Genomic DNA, 22,293 nt, shown 5'->3' on the forward strand with positions numbered 1-22,293 from the left:
CTACCGCACTGTACGCAACCTTGGTTGGTGTCACCCTTATAGTGAGAGCGAGAAAGAGATATGTGTATCTGTTACGGCTATAATGCTAGAAATTAGACAGACTTGTGCCCATGCTTGTGCCAAACTATACATTTGATTAAAAAAAAGGTATATTTTGTCTCTCAAAATTATTGTCAGTGTACGACTGAAGGATTTGTATCCATGGTCATGAAATAAATAAAAAAAAACTGTCACGTCAGCTGTCACTACACCTGTTATTACTATTATTATAGTTTATTTGGTAGTTTTTGTACAATAATATTGTAATATACCAAGTAATCGATCTGTAATGGATGCAGTGTATGTGAAGACAGAGCCTTTATGGGACGCGCCGGCCGCTTGCTCACCATCCCCCCACGGTGAGACGCACGCAGACCCTATGCATATCATATCGATTATTTTATTTTACCTACAAATATTTATTTACTAAAATACGTACATAATGCGACCGGTTCATGGGTGTCTATTGTTGCACCTGTGAACGGGTTCCAGCAGGCGTTCTACATGACATTAAAGCTTTCCAAAGGGCCTCTACGTGTTGGATTTATATCCCCACGCAAGCCTTTCAAAAGACCGGGATTTATAGGCCCGTGAAATCCAAAACGGAGAAATATTATAATAAGCAATGTTATGGCAAGTGTCCGGACTTCTTTGCAATACCCCAGTCCTTTTTCCACCCAAACTTAAACCATAGACCAGTACTCTGTCTATATTATTTACAATAGCTTCCAATGCCTGCTGAAACCGGTTCACGGTTATCTATTGATGTACCCGTGAATAGGTTCCAGCAGGCCTCTACGTGTTGGAACCATATCCCCATGCTCGCCTTATAAATGACTGGGCCCGAAAGAAAGACCTAAGAGTTTTAAAACGGGGGATATTATAACAATAGAGCACTGCAATAGTCTTTGCACCTGGCAGGGACCATCTCCGGATGTATCACATTGTGCGTTCAGGGATGATATCCGCCACGTGTATCCCTTGCTTTTAGATTAAAGTGTCTTAAAGGGCCTCTGCGCTGTTGGCTTCGGCCCCACGTACGCCTCCCAAAGGTCCCGGACCCCATGGTCCCGAGATATAGAAAAGACAAGTAAATAATGATACCTGGGTTCTGACCTATGTGCCTAGTTTATCACCTTCATTATTCCAGCTCATATCAGGACATTTTCAATGACAATCTCACCTGTTTCTTTTCAGGGCATATCTCTGAAGCTGAATTGCTGACGACCAACGCACCGGGCATTATGGAGACTGATCAACAGGAACTTCATAATGACACTAAGCGAGAGGATATTGACATGAAGGAAGGAGACTTACCAGTGATTATTGATGTGGAGCAAATCAAATATGAAGATGAAGTTGTTGCAATTGAAATAGAACAAGAAGCTAGTCAGATAACACAAGAGGTATGTATTTGCGGCAGTCAGATAACACAAGAGGTATGTAAAAAGGTATCTTCGAATAAACATTTGCATGTTTTTTCAGCAAAATGGTAACATGAAGAAAGAAATCATCCCGCGTGATGAAGTTGTCAACACAAAACTGATAACTAACACAGAGAAAGAGGTCGCTCATGTAAAACAAGAGATCAAACTGTGTCATGATGTTAAACAAGAAATTGAACTGCCAGATATAAATGTGAAGCAAGAAGTTATTGACCAAGATGTTATAGATATAGATGTGAAAAAGGAAGTATATTATTTGCAAAAAGTTAAAGACGCGAAGGAGATTGATACGCGTGAAGAAGTTATCAACAGTTTTGTGTTAACAACTAACACAGAGAAAGAGGTCGCTCATGTAAAACAAGTGAGCAACACAGTTAAACAAGAAATTGAACTGCCAGATAAAGTTATAAATGTGAAGCAAGAAGCTATCGACTTACAAGATGTTATAGACGTGAAAAAGGAAGTATTTGATTTGCAAAAAGTTAAAGACACGAACATTGATGTACAAGAGAATGTGAATGATGCGAAGCAGACAGGCCTGCAGAAGGTGGTGCAGATAAAGAAGGAGGTAGAGGAGTTGTATTCGGGGCATGAGGTGCGGGGGGAGCTCGTGCTGAGTCCCGCTGGCGTGCAGACGCGCGCACAATCTAAAACTCAAGGTACGTAACGAGAGGAAAAGGGACGGCCGTTTCGTCATACCAACGTAGTCCCAATTTTCCTCTCAGGGTAAGGGAACTACGTTTGAATGGAGAAGCGGCCGAAGTATCCTCTTACCCCCATATTCATAAAACTTTACGAGACTGTTTGAGTTAAATGTTTTATCCCTTTCTTACAAATACATAAGTAAAAATGACAGATAAAGACAAACGTTTATTAACTAATTGAGATTTGCAGTGCGTTTATGAATAAGGGGGTTAATCTTCACAATAATGGTCACTTCAGAAAATTACTTGTCCGCTATTTTTAAATGGGTTTTTAATTTCTTTACATTGCGTATATCCTGTTTCTTTCTATCCCTCGCTAATTTACGCTTGTTGTAACTATTTGCTTAGAGCAGCGGTCGGCAACCTGCAGCCCGCGGGCCGCATGCGGCTCGTGAACCTGTCACTTGCGGCCCGAGTGCCGCCTTGGCTATTTTGTATGTAATAGTGACAAACGACAATATCTCATAAAATCATAAATATCAAAGTACGGCCGGCGTCACCTCCGTTAACTACTATGTGGCCCTTGGCTGCTAAAAGGTTGCCGACCGCTGGCTTAGAGGTTAGACTGCAAATAGGCCTGACTTTTGTCTTTTGTTATAGAGACACACAGGGGAGGCACCACAGAAGACTTACTGGTCGTCGCGAGCGCGAGTAGAGCACCACGCGAATGCCGCATCTGCTCGAGAGTGTGCAAGCATCCGAGTGCCTTAAAGATACACATGCGAACACACACGAAAGAAAAACCTTTTTCATGCGAAACATGTCACAAACAATTCGCAGTACACGACACTTTAGTGAAACACGAGCGCGTCCATACCGGCACTAAACTTTACTCGTGTAGCTCGTGTATCAAACAGTTTGCACACAAAAGCGGTTTAAAGATACATGAACGTATACACACAGGGGAGAAACCATACGCGTGCATACTGTGCGACGAGAGCTTTACTAGTCTGAATAATTTGAAGAATCACAAACTAAAACATACCGGTGAAAAGCCTTATTTCTGTAGCGTGTGCGAAAAGAGGTTCACCAAGCGAAGTACATTAAACAGTCACGAAAAACTTCATAAAGGAGAAAAACCACACTCGTGCAGTATATGTAATAAGGAGTTTTCAAAACTTAGTAATTTAAAAATACACGAGCGAAGTCACACAGGCGAAAAACCTTATTCCTGCGGAATGTGCGAAAAGAAGTTTGCACACCGCAGTCATTTGAAGACTCACGAGCGTACCCATACCGGTGAAAAGCCGTATTCTTGTCGAGTATGTAACGAGACGTTTACTCAGCGCTCTACTTTAAAAAATCACGAACGGATCCATACAGGGGAGAAGCCATACTCTTGTGGAACGTGCGACAAGAAGTTTGCTAACAGCAGCCATTTAAAGATTCATGAGCGTATTCACAGCGGGGAGAAACCTTATTCCTGCAAAGTATGTAAAAATAGTTTTATTGATAGGAGCTCTTTAAAAAGTCATGTGCGTATTCACACCGGTGAAAAACCTTACTCTTGCGGTATATGTATGAAAGACTTTTCACAGCTGAATGCTTTAAAGGTTCACGCACGCACTCACACAGGTGAGAGACCATTTTCATGCGGGACGTGTAAGAAGACATTCTCCCGCCGCTCCCTTTTACTTTGCCACGAGCGTATACACAGCGGGGACAAACCATACACCTGTGATGTATGTAAAAAGAGTTTTACGCAACGGAATACATTAATAATTCATGAAAGGATTCACACAGGTGAAAAACCATTCTCATGCGAGATGTGTGAGAAGAAGTTCACTAATCGCAGCGGTTTGAGGAGCCACAAGTGTGTATGATAGTCGTACGGTTTTAAAATGTCGGAATCAACTTGAGAGGCACTGTTTTCCTTTGTTAAACCAAATCGCTAATTACGGGTGCAAAGTAAAACGCAATAACAACAAAATATTCCATACAGATATCAACTTTACCGCTAAAAGAATAGAGTTAGAATTACATTAGCAGGTACTCAATACCTATAAGACCTTTTGGAATTTAGAGCCGTAGTCGCCTCCATGTTTGTCTACATTTCATGTTTATTTACCTAACTATATTCTGTATCAGTAGGTATTTAAATAAAAGTAAATAAATAATTTGTATATTTTCGGCTAGTTATAACATTTATTGGCTAACCAACCAAATAGAAAAGCACCTGGATCTATCACTGAACGACCTGACTGTAACCTACATTATTTGATCATGCAATGTTTTCGTCTACCCTCAACTATGGAGCCATTTGAGGGTAGATTTTGTTTACTTTTATTTAAATACCTAAAGGTACAGACCGTGGCAACAAGACAGGACAACGCTAGGGTGATGATGTTGATATTGATGATGTTGCTTGTATGTTTCCGTGTTGCTCGAAGGAAGTTGACAAATACGAACGTTTCCGAGAAAATACGATGGAAAACAATTATGCACGTTTTTTTTTAGCATTAGAAAGAACTTGCAAGTAGGTGAGCGATCTTGACGTATCTTTTAATTGAACAATTTAATTATTTTTTTTACTATTTAATATTATTTGTCCCTGAGTCGTGGGTGTTTTCTATGTATACATATATATATATATAAGTATATATCTATCTATATTAGGGCCACTTGCACTATTCCACTAACCCGAGGTTACCGATTAAACCTAGAGTTACAATGGTTACCAGTACAATTTGACAATGGGTTAACGTTTTAACCGCTTAACCCCGGGTTAGTGGGATGGTGCAAGTGGATCTAAGTGCTCCGTGAACAAAGTTTTGTATAGCACTATACTGCAAAAGTAAGACAATGTTGCCACTGCAATAATTTGTTCGTAAAATAGTAAATTGGTAATGATAAATAATCACGCTAAGATAATTTATTTATTAGTAATGTTACTCCTGCAATTTAATAAAGTACTTTTATTTACTTATTTTTACATAAATACAAAACGCGCCAATAAAAAAGTGGCAACATTTCTTACTTTTTTGGTCTTGAATTACGTTTTGCAGTTTAGAAAATACAAAAAAAAAAACAATCATATGTACTGTACATTTTATTTATCTTAAAGAAATACATTTGTACTGCCGTACATACAGACATCCACTTACCAAAAATCAATAAATAGTGGAGAAACAAGAAAATACTGAAATTCTAAACTTAAATTAAAATTAAGGTTAAAGATATAAATAATGATAGTTAAAGAAGTATGATCTGAGAAATCTCAAACAGTTCACAAAGTTCTAAAGAAATAGAGCTCTTAAACGGTGGAGTTTTCTCAGATCTCCGATAGATGGCGTTATTATAAATAAGTTAAATTAAATTCGTTACATTTAAAATCGTTTGTTTAAAAAAAAGATGTCGAATCAGTCTTTTAATTCCGACACCTTTTACGATTGCTCATTTCTAAATATATCCCTTACGGAAATAACATTATGTTAAATATTTTCTAAATATATTACTTTTAAAAAGGGATACTTTGGGCATACTGAAAATTCCTGGACTGATTACTTAGAAAAAATAAGTCATTTCATATATCAGAATTCAAAAATTTTCAGTATGGCCCACATATTTAGAAATCAGCAAATACAGATGGCATTTAAATATTCCAGTGAGCCTCTCGTGACTGTTGAACTAAAGTAAATAATTTAGAAAGGTGTGACCAATCAGAAACGTGACATCTTCTGCCACTGAGCCAAAAGTTATTTTCCGTGTTATGGCATCAAAATCACAATAAAATGGTCCTAGCTTTACCCCGGCTACATACGTAACGATAAATCGTAGCGATAAAACTGTGCAGTCCTACTGTGCAGATAAATCGAACCGTGTGTATGACAAATCGTTGTCGATTATCGTAACGATTTGTCATACACACGGTTCGATTTATCTGCACAGTCGGACTGCACAGTTTTATCGCTACGATTTATCGTTACGTATGTAGCCGGCATTATACGGACGTGATGTTATTATACACCATGCTTTTTTTTATTTCCGTTAATTTCAAGGGTGCATTCCTGAGCTTAAATCAAGTAACTTTCTCAAAGACACCGATATTCTAATTAACTCCATTTCGGACACAATCAATAATTTATTTTTTTCCTATAAGGCCTCTACAAGCGTGTACACTTGCCTTAGGGCCGGTTTACATACTGATTAGTGTTTAGGATGAGTTTATACATTTGCTAGTAAACTTAAGTACAATCTCGGTCGGTCGATGTTCGAAATGACATTGATATGTCACTGATTTCAATTATTTGGTTGAGTTAAATGTAAATGCCCGTGTTACAACAACGCTATATGCTACATTTAATTACTTTTTAAACTATATTTTTTAAATTAACTGTGCCATGAAGTTCTCTTAAACGTACTTAACCATACCCCGAAGTTAACGGAATTCAATAAAAACACGGTGTATTGTATTTTGTCGTATTTTATGATTGATTTCTATTTGCTTATTTTATTAGCAAAAATCTACCTTCTGTTTCTATGAAAGATTAACTTATGAATCCTTTGAACTCACTGTTTTGCAGACTAGATTCTTCAAACATTTCCTACGATTCTTTCTTCTCAATTTTATCCCTAAATTCTGGCTCCTTTTCATAATCGCCTTCACTTATACTCGTCGCTACTGAGATTTCAGTAACTTGCTCCTGTTTTTCGGTCACGTCGGTTTTCTCGTCGAAATAGATGGCTACATCGTTATCATCGATTTCTTCAACTGGCGCTACTTTATCCACGTTTGGCGGCGGCACTACGATAGTGTGAGTTACCGAGTTATCAGCTCTTAGATCGCATTCTGTGTGCGGAATGTCACCTCTGTGTCTGTGTATTATTTCACTGTTAAGTATCTGTTTTATATCTTTGTTAGTGCTCTGTATTTCTTGATCAATAGTTACAGGCTTCTCTTGAGTTTTCTCTTTGTCTTTGGTTCTATCGATAGGCTCGTAGCCAGCAGGCAAAATAAGGCCACCGGCGTCTAAGTTTGCCAAATCTAAAGTGCTGGCTTGTTCGAAATTTATGTTCTGATTTTGCACCTTCACTTGTCTCGGTTTCTGCGAAGGCTGCTCGATGGCTTGCAAGATACTTTGCAAAAGACCTTCAGATAGTAATTGCTCGTGAGGTATAGACGGTTGTCCTTTCCCATTGTGGTCAGCGGAAGACTGTATTTGGTACGAATAGTTGTTGCCTCTGTTTTTCTCTCTCTGTCCGAATTGTGATATCTGTCCATTGACCTGGCTTAAGCTTTGGCTTGTCGATACAATTTTCTGCTGTAGTTGCTTAGTTTCTTCACTCAAGTTCCTAATTTTCTCAGAAGTTTGGAAGATCTGCTGCTGTAGACCTTCGTGTTTGTAACTATGCTTTCCAGATTCGTCTTTTATCGATTTACCTTTCTGTATGCTCGTCTTTTCCGTCTTTTCGCTCTTTATGTTATTGGTTGGATGGTTAGTTTGAACTAATGTGTGAGAGGCAGCGACTAGGTCTTTAGAATTGTATGATACTGACTCGCTTCCAGCCACAGGAGTGTTGAAGCCGTTCTGAGGCGATATTAAAGTCTGCTGGCTTTTAGATAAGGTTGAGCCTAAAGAGCTCAAACTGGCGACGTAACTGGACGCTAAATCCGAAGGTATCTTCTCCCCCAATTGAGCCGCTTTAAGAATAGCTTCGTGATAAGGACAGTGTTTCAAAATGGCGGCCGCGTCCAAATTAGAAAGATTCGCCAAGATCGTACCGTCTAAAGCAGCCGTTACTGAATTTGTATTAGAGCCTGAAGCTGTATGATCGGCTATAGTTCCGAGAGGTGCTGAGTAAGAGTCGATAGGAGAGCCATATAAGCTGTTAGGTTGCTGTGCTTGTTGGAAGTTGATAGGGCTGCCGGCGTGAGGCAGACTGAAAAGGCTCGAAGGCTCGATGGACAAAGCAAGGTTTCCGATTCCAAAGTTGCCGATCTGATGATTAGCGTCCTTCACTTCCCTGACTGGTGGAGGCAGATACGCCGGCCCTTGTTTAATGTGATCAATGTTATGAGCATCCTTCACGCGTGTAGTTTGCCCGATGTTTTGGAACAGTCCTTCAGGGACGGAATCCCTGAATTTAATTGGGTGACGAGGAGAACTGCCGCCTGAATGTCCTCCGCCTGAGTGACTGCCGTAAGGGATCGGGAGATTAGCTGGAGGTGGGCGCGGGGGCGCTCCGTATTGGCTTCCAGGTGGGACTCCATAAACACCCGAAGGTGGAACTAAGCCTTTAGCGCCCTGCTGTCTAATAGACGTGGGATAGGATCCTCCTGATAGCGACTCCACTGGCGGAGCGCCGTAAGTATCAAACGGCTTAGTCTGCGCTAGCGGTAGACTTTGAACACCAAGATCTTGGTTCGGTTCCGTATAATGCGCTTCAAACACCGTCTTTGATTGATCAATATGATTAGAATCTCCACCAACGATAGCATTTAAATCAATATTTGCTAAAATATCCTGATGTACATTGGAGTAGCCTGTAGATATTTGAGCTCCAGAGAAATATGGACCTGCGTTCACGTTTGGTAGTGAATGTTCATCTAAATTCAAATGAACTTCTTGGACTGGTGCCGGCGGTGGCGGGCCGTATTGGTCCCCAATATTGTTGTCCAGGTTTTCAATTAGAGGCTTGGAGACTCCAGGAATCGGTTTCCATCCATCGTAGAGTACATGAGGTGGCGTGGGTGGGGCGGGGATGCCCGGATGCGGTGGCCTTGGGTTCGGATCAGGCTGCGGAGGGCCATAATGCCCTATGTTACCGGCATCTTGAACCACGACTTGCTCATTAGGTCCTATAGGGCCGACGGAGTGTCCAGGGGGTCCGTAAGTGTCAGAAGGGATGGGGAAGTTAGGTTTCAGGTCTAAAGGTAAGGATGGAATAGGGGTTCCGTAGATGGTCGCTGGTAAATCAATGTTTCCGATTCCTGTGCCAAAGTTCTGTGGTAAATTGATCGGTGGAAGCTCAGGCAAGGCCGGTAAGGGTATGCTGTTTACTGGGGCACCATAATTAGTTTGCAATTTAGGCGGTCCATATATGGGTTTAGGGGGTCCGTACATTTGTTTCGGAACGCCATAAACTGGTTTAGGGAATTGAATTTTCGGTGGTTTGAAAGGTGCTCCATAAGTTTGCTTCGGGGGACCGTAAGTTTTCTTAGGGGGTCCGTAGATGGGTTTGGGGGGTCCGTATATTTGTTTAGGGGGTCCGTAGGTCTGCTTAGGGGGTCCGTAGACGGGCTGAGGCTTGCGCACGGGGGGTGGGGGGCCCTCGTAGTTCTGGCTGGGGAATATGATGGGCTGAGGGGGTCCGTAGGCGCCAGGTGGGGTGTCGAAGATGTTGTTCTGGAAGTCCTGCTGTTGGAACACGGGCGCCGGGTGCTGGAGACCTGGAAACACGTAAGATAGGAGCTTTAATAGGTATAATATCGATTTTATTTGTAACATTACAAATGTCATCTTCGCGTTATCCCGGCATATTGCCTCGGCTCATGAGAGCCTGGGGTCCGCCTAACAACTAATAGGGAATATTACGCGAAACTCTGCGTAGGGGGCGCCACTACAACATTCCATCACAACCTGGGGGTCTACCGCGAAACAAGAAAATTGAAATTTCGTTATCTAACCCCTCTATCACTCTTGCATATTCGAGCAATAAAGAGGCAGATTAACTAAATTTCGATTTTTTTTAACCCGCCTTGATTTATTGTCACCTTTTAATGTCTGTGAAAACTTGCCAAAAAACAGTTTAAGGCACAGTATGTATAAGTTACTCTATGGTTTACTAGCTAGCTTAGTGCTGCACTCTGGCGGCAGAACATTGCAGTAATACCCCCTATTCTAAAAAGTGCGCTCGAGTATTTAGCAAGAAGATAGGGTACGTACGTGAGCCACCTAAGGGCGCACCAGAGAGTGAATCAGCTACACTCTAATAACACGAGTTAAAAATTGCCTACTTCAGAGCACACAGTCGCTGTGGCCAAAATCGGTCAGGAGAGCATCATCACTCCCTATTTCAAGAATTGGCGTAGGCACTAATTTTTACGAGCAAATAAATATTTACCATTAGAGGTGTCTCTCGGGGGGCCGTACGCGTCGGCCGGCAGCGGCTCTCCGTACGAGTTCGACAACGACGCCTCACGCTTCTGGGCCTGCCCGCCTGAAACATGCCGAAAACTTTAGGAGCTGCCCATCACTAATCGGGGAGCCATCAGGAGTGGTCATTTCTCCAAACAAACGTACTCGACTGTTTCCTCCATGGGTTTTGATGTTAGAGCAATGATTTTTTCAACACAGATTAATATTGTCAATATTTGTGTCGGACCGTTTTGCTTTTTTTGATATTTTTGTTTTTTAAGGCGCTAGAGCCCTTCAAAAATGGCCAAAATGGCCTCATTGACTATGCCGCAATGAGAGGCGTAGTCCCTATACTCCCTATTCATAACTGATATCAATTAGCCAAAAAAGCAATACGCTCCGACACAGATAATTTCATAATCATTTAGATTTCCAAATTTGGTTACGATTGGTTATGTTTTGGAGGAGGAAACAGTCGAGTACGAAACCTCGATTTTTGAGATTTTTACGCAGGATTTTTCGACTTGTCCTTATCGCACTAGTTTTAGGAGCCGCTTCCGTGAGCGAAACGGGTATATTTACCTAAAATATTTAAAACTGATCTCCCGTTTCGTCTTAACTCATCTTGAACAACATTTACACAAAAGACTGACACCATTACATACCTTGTCCGTGAAATAAGGAATTGCCAGCCTCGTTTTATTTGACGACCTCGCTTTGCTCACCCTCAACAATTCCCTATTTATCGGCCTGTGAAGAGTTACTTTCGCATTTATAACGTGAAGCCTCCTCCAGACTATGCGCGTGAATCGCGGGCGAAGCCGCGAACGCAAACCAAACTGCGAAATCGCCGTGAAGTGTGCGAGTGGTCATACGTCAACTTCGCGATATGTTCGTTCCGCGACGTCGCGCCGCGATTCACGGACATAGTCTGGAGGGGGCTTTAGCATGGCTTGTCACTCTTGTCAGCCGGGAGTATAGCGAGAGCGAGGTCGATACATATCACGAGGTTGGCAATCCATTTCCCTGTAGAAATTTTAAAGCAGTAGGTACCTGTGCATTTACCTGACTGCGTCGCTTCGGCCACGAGGTCCTGGTCGCTGTCCTTGGCCACCAGGCCCGGTGGAGTGTCGTCTGCCAACGCCAGGCCGAGTATACACCATAGCAGCAGCGTCTGGAACAGAACATATAGATTAATAGGTTATAAACACAGAATGTGAAGGAAGCGAAAGAGGTATGTCAGGATCGTAGCAAGTGGAAATCCGTGGTCTCTGCCTACCCCTCCGGGAAATAAGCTTGATTATATGTATGTATGTATGTATGTATGTATAAACACAGAAGTAGTGCGTTAATTGTTTTCCGTCGTATTTTCTCGGAAACGTTCGTATTTGTCATGATACTCAGTCAACCTTCAGCACTTTTTGTACAGAGACTGACGGAAATAGCAAGACTATGTTTGTATGTTTCCGTGAAAATACGAAGGAAACACTACATATTTATGTAAGTCACGCGAGCCTAAGCGCCGCCATACAATCGACACATCTCATTTTAAGATGACATTCTGCAATTATTTAAGATGTAATTTGACATGTCACTTCGTTTTTTATGGTGATCAGTGATCATGGGATACCTAGAAAACGAAGTACCGGACGCTTCGGCCCCGACGAGAATACACGATGGAAATCAATAGGGTATTTGACTACTAGACAAATCAGTTATTTTTTCGTACTGTCAAAACGATTTTGCTACTATGGAATTTATATTAAACACTAGCTTGTGACGTCACGATTAAATTGCCTACTCTTTATAGTTTTCTACAGTATTTAAAATAGAAATTGTGTCTAAAAATAACGGGTCTCTATTGGTTTCCATAAATTTTTTGTTCCGATTTTTTCAGTTCATAACGTTTTTCATCATAATTTTTATTAGTCATATTGTCAATAGTCATAAAATTTAACAACATAAATTGCAATTCCGATTTTTGCAGGTCATTATTATTGTTAGGTATAAAATTTGTTACTCATAATATTCATAGTCCAGAAGGTATACCACTACATAATGTTGAAGGCTATAAACTTGCTTATAATAATCGTTGTAAGGTCTTTTATCGCAGGTTATAATGATAAGTAGAGGCTCTATTGCATTCCCTAAATTTTAAATTCCGATTTTTTTAGACCATAACGTTTTCGATCATAATTTTTATTAGTCATATTGTCAATAGTTATAAAATTAAACAATACAAATTGCATGCTTGCCTACCTACCTGGGGATTATTTTTTATTTGGCTTACTGATTTGCCCTCCATTTCTTATTTTTCATGTAGTTCATTAAGCCATTTCGTCCCGCCAACGAGTCGACGGAGCCCCGCTTCGCGGGGCTCCTATTTCCGCTCTGAGGGCCACAAGGTAACTAACGAACCTACCTGAGGAAATAGATTTTTTATTGTTTGCCTTACTGATTTCCCCGCCATTTCTTATTTTTCATGTAGCTTATTAAGCCATTTCGTCCCGCCAATGAGTCGACGGAGCCCCGCTTCGCGGCCGCGTTCTTTATATGAAGGAGGATGTTATTGGTTTGGTTTCTTAGACGTAATTCACTTTAATCATAAAAAATGTGGGTCCCTTTGTTTGACATAATTATTGAAAGTCATAATGTTTAAATATAAACAATAATGTTTAATAGTAATAATAGCTCCTAAATATTAGAAACATTAAACGTTTTACTTGCCAAAAATTATGTTATTGATGTTTATGTCCATAAATCATAATGGATATCATTTTCTGACTATCGAAATTCGGAACAGTAAGTTTATGGGAAACAAAGGGATGATATTAAAACTATATGAATAACGACCATTAGTCCAATAAAATATATGCCTTAAAATATTTCTGAATAATTATTGATATACCTTTGAATGTTATACTCATCAATTTTATATCTTTTGTGATTATAGCGTTCAATATTATAGATGTTTAACATTAGAACTATGAAACGTTATACTTAACAAAAATTATGACTATTGATGTTTATGTCCATAAATTATATGGATATCAATTTCTGAATATCGAAATTCGACACAATAAGTTTATGGGAAACAAAGGGATCCCAAAAATAACTGCTGTCTACGTTTCACTATTAACCTTCTGGTGCTTTATTTCATGCATGGTGTAAAATAACTTATTTTAAATAAAAGTAACTACGTAAATATGTAAATAGAGCGTCTTCAGCTGTTTACTAGAGATACAACGGATAGTTGTTTGGCCGGATACCGGATACCGGATATTCGGCCGAATATCCGGTATCCGGCCGCGCAATATGCGACCAGCGGAACTATACCTACATTTCGGTTTTTCAGGTGTGCATTCTGCAGGTTTGACCCGTTTCCTAGTAAACGTTCGCGCGGACATTTTCTAGGTTCGAAATGAGTGCGCGTGCAAGTCAGTGGAATGATTAAATTGTTTTAAAATAATAAACAAGTACGATTATGACCGTGTCTGTTTCTTAAATCCAATTTGTTTACTCCGAAATCAAGCAATGTTACTATCCGGTATCCGGCCCGATAGTAAAATAATGGCCGGATAGGCCGGATTCCGGAAAGTAACCGGATATCTGGTGCATCTCTACTGTTTACCTTTTCATTATGGATACAAACATCTCAACCTATCATTAAAAGCATTAAACATACCTAATTGGATTATCGTCAGACCGTTTAGAGAATTATCTGAAGCACGGCTCGGAAACTAGAAATTATGAAGATGACTTTCCTTTTTTATAGAGCACAATTCTGTTTATATCTATAGCTTCTGACCGTTACTTTGTCTGATATACGTTTTTGCCAAAAAACCAGGCAAGTGCGAGTCGGACTCGCGCACGAAGGGTTCCGTACCATAATGCAAAAAAACACAAAAAAAAAGCAAAAAAAAAAACGGTCACCCATCCAAGTACTGACCACTCCCGACGTTGCTTAACTTTGATCAAAAATCACGTTTGTTGTATGGGAGCCCCATTTAAATCTTTATTTTATTTTGTTTTTAGTATTTGTTGTTATAGTGGCAACAGAAATACATCATCTGTGAAAATTTCAACTGTCTAGCTATCACGGTTCGTGAGATACAGTCTGGTGACGGACGGACGGACGGACGGACGGACGGACGGACGGACGGACGGACGGACAGCGAAGTCTTAGTAATAGGGTCCCGTTTTACCCTTTGGGTACGGAACCCTAAAAAAATATGTTTGGTACAAGTTTTTATCGCTGACTGTACTTTTCTTTCTACAGACAACTCTAATACTTATCGAGACAATTCTAAAAAGCTCACTCACAATTAGATTGCGGTGTTTTATCACAGAGTTCCGATGGCCACCTCCTGTCTCCATCATCAGATCAGCTCCATGTCATCATAATATTGCATTGTCATCCGTTTTACATTTAAATGAATGCAACATTTCATCTCAATCGGAAATCGGGAAGTGGGTCAAATTTCGTTTCCAAGAATGGACCCACACGAACACAGAGGTACCTAATCTATAGGTACATACATGACATCCGAACACGTAGTGATTATATGCTCTTTGATCCGAACGTTACATTTTCGGTACAGATGTAGTGTATAATTATTTTCCATCGTATTTTCATGGAAACGTACGAACGTGTCTTGCTGTTTTAGTCAGTCTCGGTACAAAAAGTACTGAGGTTGACTGAAGTTGACAAATACGAACGTTTCCGAGTAAATACGATGGAAAACAATTATGCACTATAGTTCGTTTTTTTAGCATTGGAAAGAACTTGCAAGAAGGTGAGCGATCTTGACGTATCTTTTAATTGAACAACGCTTATTAAAATTCAAAAACTATTACTTATGAAAGCAGAAGAATATAAATGATCGTATTAGATTCATAATTGTTATATATTTGTCGTAACTTATTTTTAAAACGTGTTTTTCAATTAAAAGACACATCAAGATTGTTTACCTTATTTCTAATGCTAAAAAAACGAACTATACTTTCTTTAGTACTTACTAGGTCAATCTGTGTAAGATAAGGTCCGTGTATCGGCAATGACCCTGTATCATAGACTAATGAGTAATCTCCATAGAGCACACTCTCGCCGCAAATGAGAACGTAAACTAGATTAAAGCGTAGTGCGGGGAAAAGTTGTCGATGGATGTTCATTTATTTTCCTCACACTTGCTCGTAAAAGGTATTATAAGTGATTTATTACACGTATTATAGGTGATGTGGTCCGTAAATTCAAAATTTCGAGCTAAAGCTGTAATGTAAGTACGAAATAAGCAGTAGTTTTATTTATTTCCCTAAACACCGTGAGGAAACCGGACTAATCCCAACAAGGCCTAGTTCCCCTCTGGGTTGGAAGGTCAGATGGCCGTAAAAACTGCCTACGCTAATTCCCGGGATTAGTTTCCAAGCGGACCCCATCAGGCTCCTATGAGCCGTGGCAAAAAGCCAGGATTACGCGAAGAAGATGATGATGATTTATTTATTTCCTTTTTTTCCTCACAAGTGGCGTTTCATTGTGATGAAAACATTGTGTACATGTATCACGTGTGGTACAGGAATTACGAACTCGTGTTAATGAAGCCCTCGCTTTCGGCTTCGGGCTTCAATTCACACTCGTTCGTAAATTCTTAAAACCCCGTTTGCCGAGTTTTTTTTTGGTTAAGTTATTTTATTATATATTTTTTTATCGATAAATGCGATACACTACTGCGCGACAATGTACTTCCCTCTATTGTCTATTACGCCACAACCATAGACAATCAGACCCAATTAAAGACAAGCTGAGTTCCCGCGCTTTTTGCCGTCATGGGAAGTGTCGTGGCGGAAGTGAATGTAGGCATGCCTAGACTTTTTTTAATCTGGACAGACTATGGATCATAGCTTTACTGCCAAATAGAATCTATACACATACAAATTCCTCCGCCGCATTTATATATATGTATGTTCGCGTTTAACTTAAAAACTATTGAACGGATTTTCATGCGGTTTTCACCTTTCAATTGCGTGATTCTTAAGGATAATTAGCTTTTGTGTATCCCGTGGAAAGCAGGGTCGGGTCGCTAATAGTTAATAATATTAGTAGTACCTATGTTAATATTATTAGGGTAAATCAACTTTCTTTTGTTATTCTATCAAATGATAAACTACGTGCTACTAATATGCTACCTATACCGGGTGTGGCCTGTAACATGAGCAAAAAATTAAACTGTAGGCTGTACTCCTCATACTGACCAACATTTGTTCAGCGACTTTTAAAAATAACTTGTGGTTTGATTTTTAATACACTTTAAAGTTTATTCTAAGACGCAATGTATTGCGAATTTTGTTATGATTAAGGCGTGACAAGCAACGTCAATCACAATGATATTGCGTGGCGATGGCGTCCATTGAAGATAGTATTTATTTTGTACGAAAAATAGGGAGTCTAAATACTTCATAATTTTTAAAAGTTATTGAACAAAAGTGTCACCGTTTGAGGAGTACAATCTATGTTAATTATTTGCTCATGTTACAGGCCACACGCGGTATATAAATAGATGACCCCATAATGGAAAGGCTTATAGCTGCCATAAAAATGATGTAGGTAGGTACTCGACCCATACTATTGGGTTTGCCAGAATATAATAGATAATGTTAATAGTCTTCCGAAAACGCTATAAGAAACTAACCACGCCGATAATGGTTACATTTCCTTAGTTCAGTTGTTCTGCTAGTTTTAGCTTGTGAAGGGAAATAATTAGTTTCGATTTATACAGTGTGGGAAAGATATTGATTTCCCGTGGTGGTTAAAGCGGTATCCAGACGGGACTGATCAAATCGGTCGATTTGATCAGAATGAAATTGGTGTCAATCACCAATTTTAGATTTATGGTGACATTAGAGCCCTCTAAATTGAAAAAATGCCCCAGAACGAAAATACTGGCTTCACAAATTGGTATTCTTGCGTCCGCACCTCATTTTATCGGTCATACCTACCGACTGGAAGTGGTTTTATGGTGTTATCAGATGGGTTAAATTAGGGGTCCCGGTGGCCACCTTTGAGAGCGTCTGCCAAGCACTTCTGGCAAAAAAATACTGGCAGACTTCGCTTCTCTGTGTCTACATGTAAATTTCTAACTGCTGCCATAACTATTATTTCGGTATCAGATGGGTTAAATTAGCCCCCTTTTTTCGCACCGGAAGTGGCCTTCTTTTTCGTACTTTCGGCAAGTTCCGCCGTGGCAGACTATCGAATTCGGACTTAGCATCACTTTTATGGGAAACCATTGTGCATTTCATCGTGGTATCAAGTCGGTTAGAAAATTTGCGGCCGGCTCTTCTACTATAGGGCTCTCACACAACAAACGTGATTTTTAGGGTTCCGTACCCAAAGGGTAAAATGGGACCCTATTACTAAGACTTCGCTGTCCGTCCGTCCGTCCGTCCGTCTGTCACCAGGCTGTTTCTCACGAACCGTGATAGCTAGACAGTTGAAATTTTCACAGATGATGTATTTCTGTTGCCGCTATAACAACAAATACTAAAAACAGAATAAAATAAAGATTTAAATGGGGCTCCCATACAACAAACGTGATTTCTGACCAAAGTTAAGCAACGTCGGGAGTGATCAGTACTTGGATGGGTGACCGTTTTTTTTTTGCTTTTTTTTGTTTTTTTTTTGCATTATGGTACGGAACCCTTCGTGCGCGAGTCCGACTCGCACTTGCCCGGTTTTTGTTTACCGAAGTTAAGTAACGTCGGGCGGGGTCAGTACTTGGATGGGTGACCGTTCTTTTTTGTGTTTATTTGCATTATGGTATCTACGGAACCCTTCGTGCGCTAGTCCGATTCGCACTTGCCCCGTTTTTTTTAATCTTCTACACTTTTTTGTCAGATAACTTGTATAGAAAATTCGCACACATCCTCTATATTCTTTGTAACTTTAATTTCATACAAATGCAGACCAAAACGTTACCCACCTACGGCGGCAAAAGGCTATTATGTGTTTTCACTTTCTACATCACGACCAACAGAGCCAGCTAATTAAAGTCGGATCATTAAGATGATGATTTGATGACTCTCGGAATGATTTGTATTCATTAAGGTTTCGTTTTATATTTTTTCACCTCAGCAGCTCGAACAAGGGTACTTTGCTTCTTAAAAACAGTGAGCATAATGCGATTTTGCTCACTGAGTGAGACAAAATGGCATTCAAGTGACCTTTATAGTTAAATGTCATTTCAACATGCGAGGTCTAATACAAGTTCGATATACTTGGGTTCTATTATCTCTGTCCCTCTAGGTATGTTCTCACTGCTTAGGGTGAAAAATTTTGTGTACTACACGAGATCAAAGTTATTTACATCTCGTGCGCTTTTGAATCCCTTACTACGCTCAAGATTCTAAATTAGATTCACTCGCTACGTTCTATTATAGAATCTTTCGCTTGCACGGGACTCAAAATAAACACTCGACGAAATATCAAACTTTGATCTCTTGTTGTAAAAATAACTATTATGTAAAAAAACTATTAAATAACTGATAAAGGGTGAGTACTATTAAATTGTCGCTAACATATTCCGTTTTTTTTTCTAGACTCTCAACCTTTTTGGTAAAACTTATTATATATATCAAAATTAGAATGTATTGGCATCTTTTATTCTTAAAAAAAAACATTCACTTGTATTTGTCTTTCAAGATGTCGTCAAAAGAAAAAAGCGTGCGCGATTTAATTTTGCAAAAATTTACTATGAATCCCTATATATCTACTTTGGAACTTGCAAAATCGTGCAATACAACTCGGAGAACAGTGCAAAGGACCATAAAAAAGCTAAAACGAGGTAAAACTACTGAAAGAAAGCAGCGAGAGGGTCATCCGACAAGAAAACGGAACAAAAAGTTGAAATCAAAGGTGTGTAAGCTGTTTGATCAAAATCCGGCTATTTCGTCCCGAGATGTGTCCAAAAAAGTTGGAACAAGCCAAAGCAATGTACAAAAAATAAAAAAAAACTGCGGTATTGTTACATACAAAAAACAAAAAGCTCCGAAAAGAACGGTTGATCAGTATAATCGAGCAGTTCGACGTGCTAGATTATTGTACGCCTTGTTTGTTCAAAATACAGCAGGTTGCTTAATCATTGATGACGAAACGTTATGTAAAGGCTGATTTCAATTCAATACCAGGCAATCAATACTTTTCTTCCCGCAACGTCTCGGGTCTGCCTGAATCAGAAAAAGTGATTCCAGTCGAGAAATTTGCCAAAAAGTTCCTCGTGTGGCAAGCGATATGCCAGTGCGGTATGAGAAGTTCGCCTTTTGTAACCACTGGCTAAATTAACACAGATATTTATATATCCGAATGCCTAAAGAAAAGGTTGTTGCCACTTATTAAAAAGCACAATTGTTCGACATTATTTTGGCCGGATTTGGCAAGTTGCCATTATTCATCTAGAGCTATGGATTGGTATAATTTGAATTCTGTCGATGTTGTACCAAAGGGATTAAATCCGCCAAATTGCCCAGAATTACGGCCGATAGAAAAATACTGGGCAAATATAAAAACAAAATTGCGGAAAACATGCCAACCGGCCACATCATTGCCCGATTTCAAAAGGAAGTGGATTAAATGTACTAAACTTATCACAAATGATTCCGTGCAAAATTCTATGAGTCGGGTCAAGAGTAAAGTCCGAGAATTCTCACGTCGTGCTTTAGACAAACAATAAAACGGTTTTAGCTCGCCTATTTTATCATAAACTTACCAATAATAAACATTTTTGAATTTTATTGTATATTATTTTATTGTATAAAATTTTATTCAAATTGCGACAATTTAATAGTACTCACCCTTTATGCAGAATTAGGAAGAGTTTTAAGGATGACCCATGCTAGAACGGTCAGAGCGGCTACCGCGAAAACCGAAATTCGCAAATTGCGGGGATCTTTCCCTTTTACTCCAATGAAGGCGTAATTAGAGTGACAGAGAAAAATGCCCGCAATTTGCGAAGTTCGTATTTCGCGGTTATAGCCCTATTAGCCCTGTTACGATCAGGACAGATATGGCCGCTAGGTGGCGACAGCGCCTCGCGCGGCTTATGGCTAGCCACCAAAATTGGTGTAGAACGGATGTATTTGTAGCTACCTGTTGCAAAGCGACGAAATCGCGAAGTAAGCCACGCCTGTCAACGACACAGAATAATTAATAGTACCACCGTACAGAAAGGAAACCTACAAAAACTATATAAAGTTGGTCAAGCAGATCTTGTCAGTAGAAAAAGGCGACAAATTTGAAAAATGTATGTGTTTTATGTGTCTAAACTGTCTAATTTCAAGTGACATTTTAGTTTAGTTTTTAGCATATTTCAAAAAACTTTGGCACTATTTTGGCAAAATCTAGCCATTAGTCTAGCATTTTTTCAAAATCCGAGTTGGCAACACTGCTGAGCCGAGCGGAGCCGAGTTTAGCCAAAGTCAGGAGTTTCGCACCCCTGTCAACGGTTAGTTTTTGCCTGTCCGGATTAGCGGGGCCCTCCATTTGCCAATCGCAACGACAACCGCTAAACAAGCAATTCGAAACCAATCATGTTTCGTTTACACTTGCAAGTTGGTTGACCGCAACTTTCGCTTATTACATTATACGTTACAAGTTATTATATTACCGATGGCTTTCCGTTCGTGAACTCGCGATGACTCGGGGTCAAATTACGATTTTATTTCTACTCGCCTACTTTTTAGGGTTCCGTACCCAAAGGGTAAAACGGGACCCTATTACTAAGACTTCGCTGTTCGTCCGTCCGTCCGTCCAACCGTCCGTCCGTCCGTCCGTCCGTCCGTCTGTCACCAGGCTGTATCTCACGAACCGTGATAGCTAGACAGTTGAAATTTTCACAGATGATGTATTTCTGTTGCCGCTATAACAACAAATACTAAAAACAGAATAAAATAAAGATTTAAATGGGGCTCCCATACAACAAACGTCAGTTTTGACCAAAGTTAAGCAACGTCGGGAGTGGTCAGTACTTGGATGGGTGACCGTTTTATTTTTTTGCTTTTTTTTGCATTATGGAACGGAACCCTTCGTGCGCGAGTCCGACTCGCACTTGCCCGGTTTTTTTATATACAGGGTAAGTACAGTCAACTGTAAAAATATGGGTGTAGACAACTTACTCAAAAATATGTCCCCTAGTTCTTAAGTCACTGATATAAGAGTTATGGGACTTATGGGACATATTTTTGAGATAATTTGTACACCCATATTTTTACAGTCGACTGTACCTATAGTTCGTTTTTTTAGCATTAGAAAGAACTCCACAGAAGCAAGCGTGCAGTTTTTATCAGGCTGTTTAATTGTTAATAATTATTGAATTATCTAATGTAGCATGGTCAATACATATAATTTATTTGGATTTGGAACCACAAGCTTACTTCTGCGAAGTTCTTTCTAATGCTAAAAAGACGGACTGTATAAGGGGATATCTGACACAAGTCAACTTAGCCCCAAACCACAGAATAAATAATAGTACTACCGTACAGAAAGGAAACTTCCTACAAAACCGAAGTTTGACAGCGGTTCAGGGTCGAATCATGCTATCCCTTTCTAATACATGACACTATCCCTTTCGGCTATTTAGGGTTGTCAAAATTCAAGTGATTATCTTATCTGTGGTCGTGCACGCAAAAGGAAGTCAAGTGGTGCCAACCCTAAAAATTAACGGAGCAATGCTGAGCCGAGCGGAGCCGAGTTTGGCCGAAGTCAGGAGATTCGCACCCCTTACCTGCCCAAACTACACAGTACGTTATAATTTTAAACTAACCTAATAATACACTCCGTATACTTTTCAACTTTCCACCCCGTATATTTTAGAAGCAGTAACTCACCGATCTCATCTCATAGAATATTCAACCGTGAACCGGTTAAGGGCGTTGACCCCACCTGCGACCTCACGATGCATTAGCATTAACATGTATACACGGAGAGAAAACGAAAGGTGACAGCTACAACTAATCAATTTCAATTGGCGACTAGTGTGG

At 39.9% G+C, this 22,293-nt stretch overlaps 2 protein-coding genes across 5 annotated transcripts in view; one reads left to right on the top strand and one right to left on the bottom strand.

Annotated features, from left to right (window-relative positions):
• Positions 1-269: 269 nt before the first annotated feature.
• Positions 270-5,224, top strand: LOC134677524 (zinc finger protein ZFP2-like). Its single transcript, XM_063535989.1, has 4 exons — positions 270-398; positions 1,237-1,445; positions 1,525-2,143; positions 2,789-5,224. The coding sequence occupies exons 1-4, from the start codon at positions 329-331 to the stop codon at positions 4,009-4,011; spliced, it is 2,121 nt and encodes a 706-aa protein (XP_063392059.1). The 5' UTR covers positions 270-328; the 3' UTR covers positions 4,012-5,224.
• A 1,381-nt stretch (positions 5,225-6,605) lies between these two features.
• Positions 6,606-22,293, bottom strand: part of LOC134677390 (uncharacterized) — a 49,726-nt gene continuing 34,038 nt past the window's right edge. Inside the window, exons 3-5 of one of the 4 annotated variants that reach the window (XM_063535837.1) lie at positions 11,320-11,440; positions 10,253-10,348; positions 6,607-9,578 (exon numbers count right to left, since the gene is read on the bottom strand). In XM_063535837.1, coding sequence (XP_063391907.1) covers positions 6,733-9,578; positions 10,253-10,348; positions 11,320-11,440 — 3,063 coding nt within the window. In that variant the 3' untranslated portion in view covers positions 6,607-6,732. Of the gene's footprint in view, positions 9,579-10,252; positions 10,349-11,319; positions 11,441-22,293 lie in introns of all 4 variants that reach the window. The other 3 variants (XM_063535839.1, XM_063535838.1, XM_063535840.1) reach the window with 3 other exon arrangements.

Source organism: Cydia fagiglandana, chromosome 26 (assembly GCF_963556715.1).
Source record: "Cydia fagiglandana chromosome 26, ilCydFagi1.1, whole genome shotgun sequence".
In the NCBI taxonomy this organism is placed as follows: domain Eukaryota; kingdom Metazoa; phylum Arthropoda; class Insecta; order Lepidoptera; family Tortricidae; genus Cydia; species Cydia fagiglandana.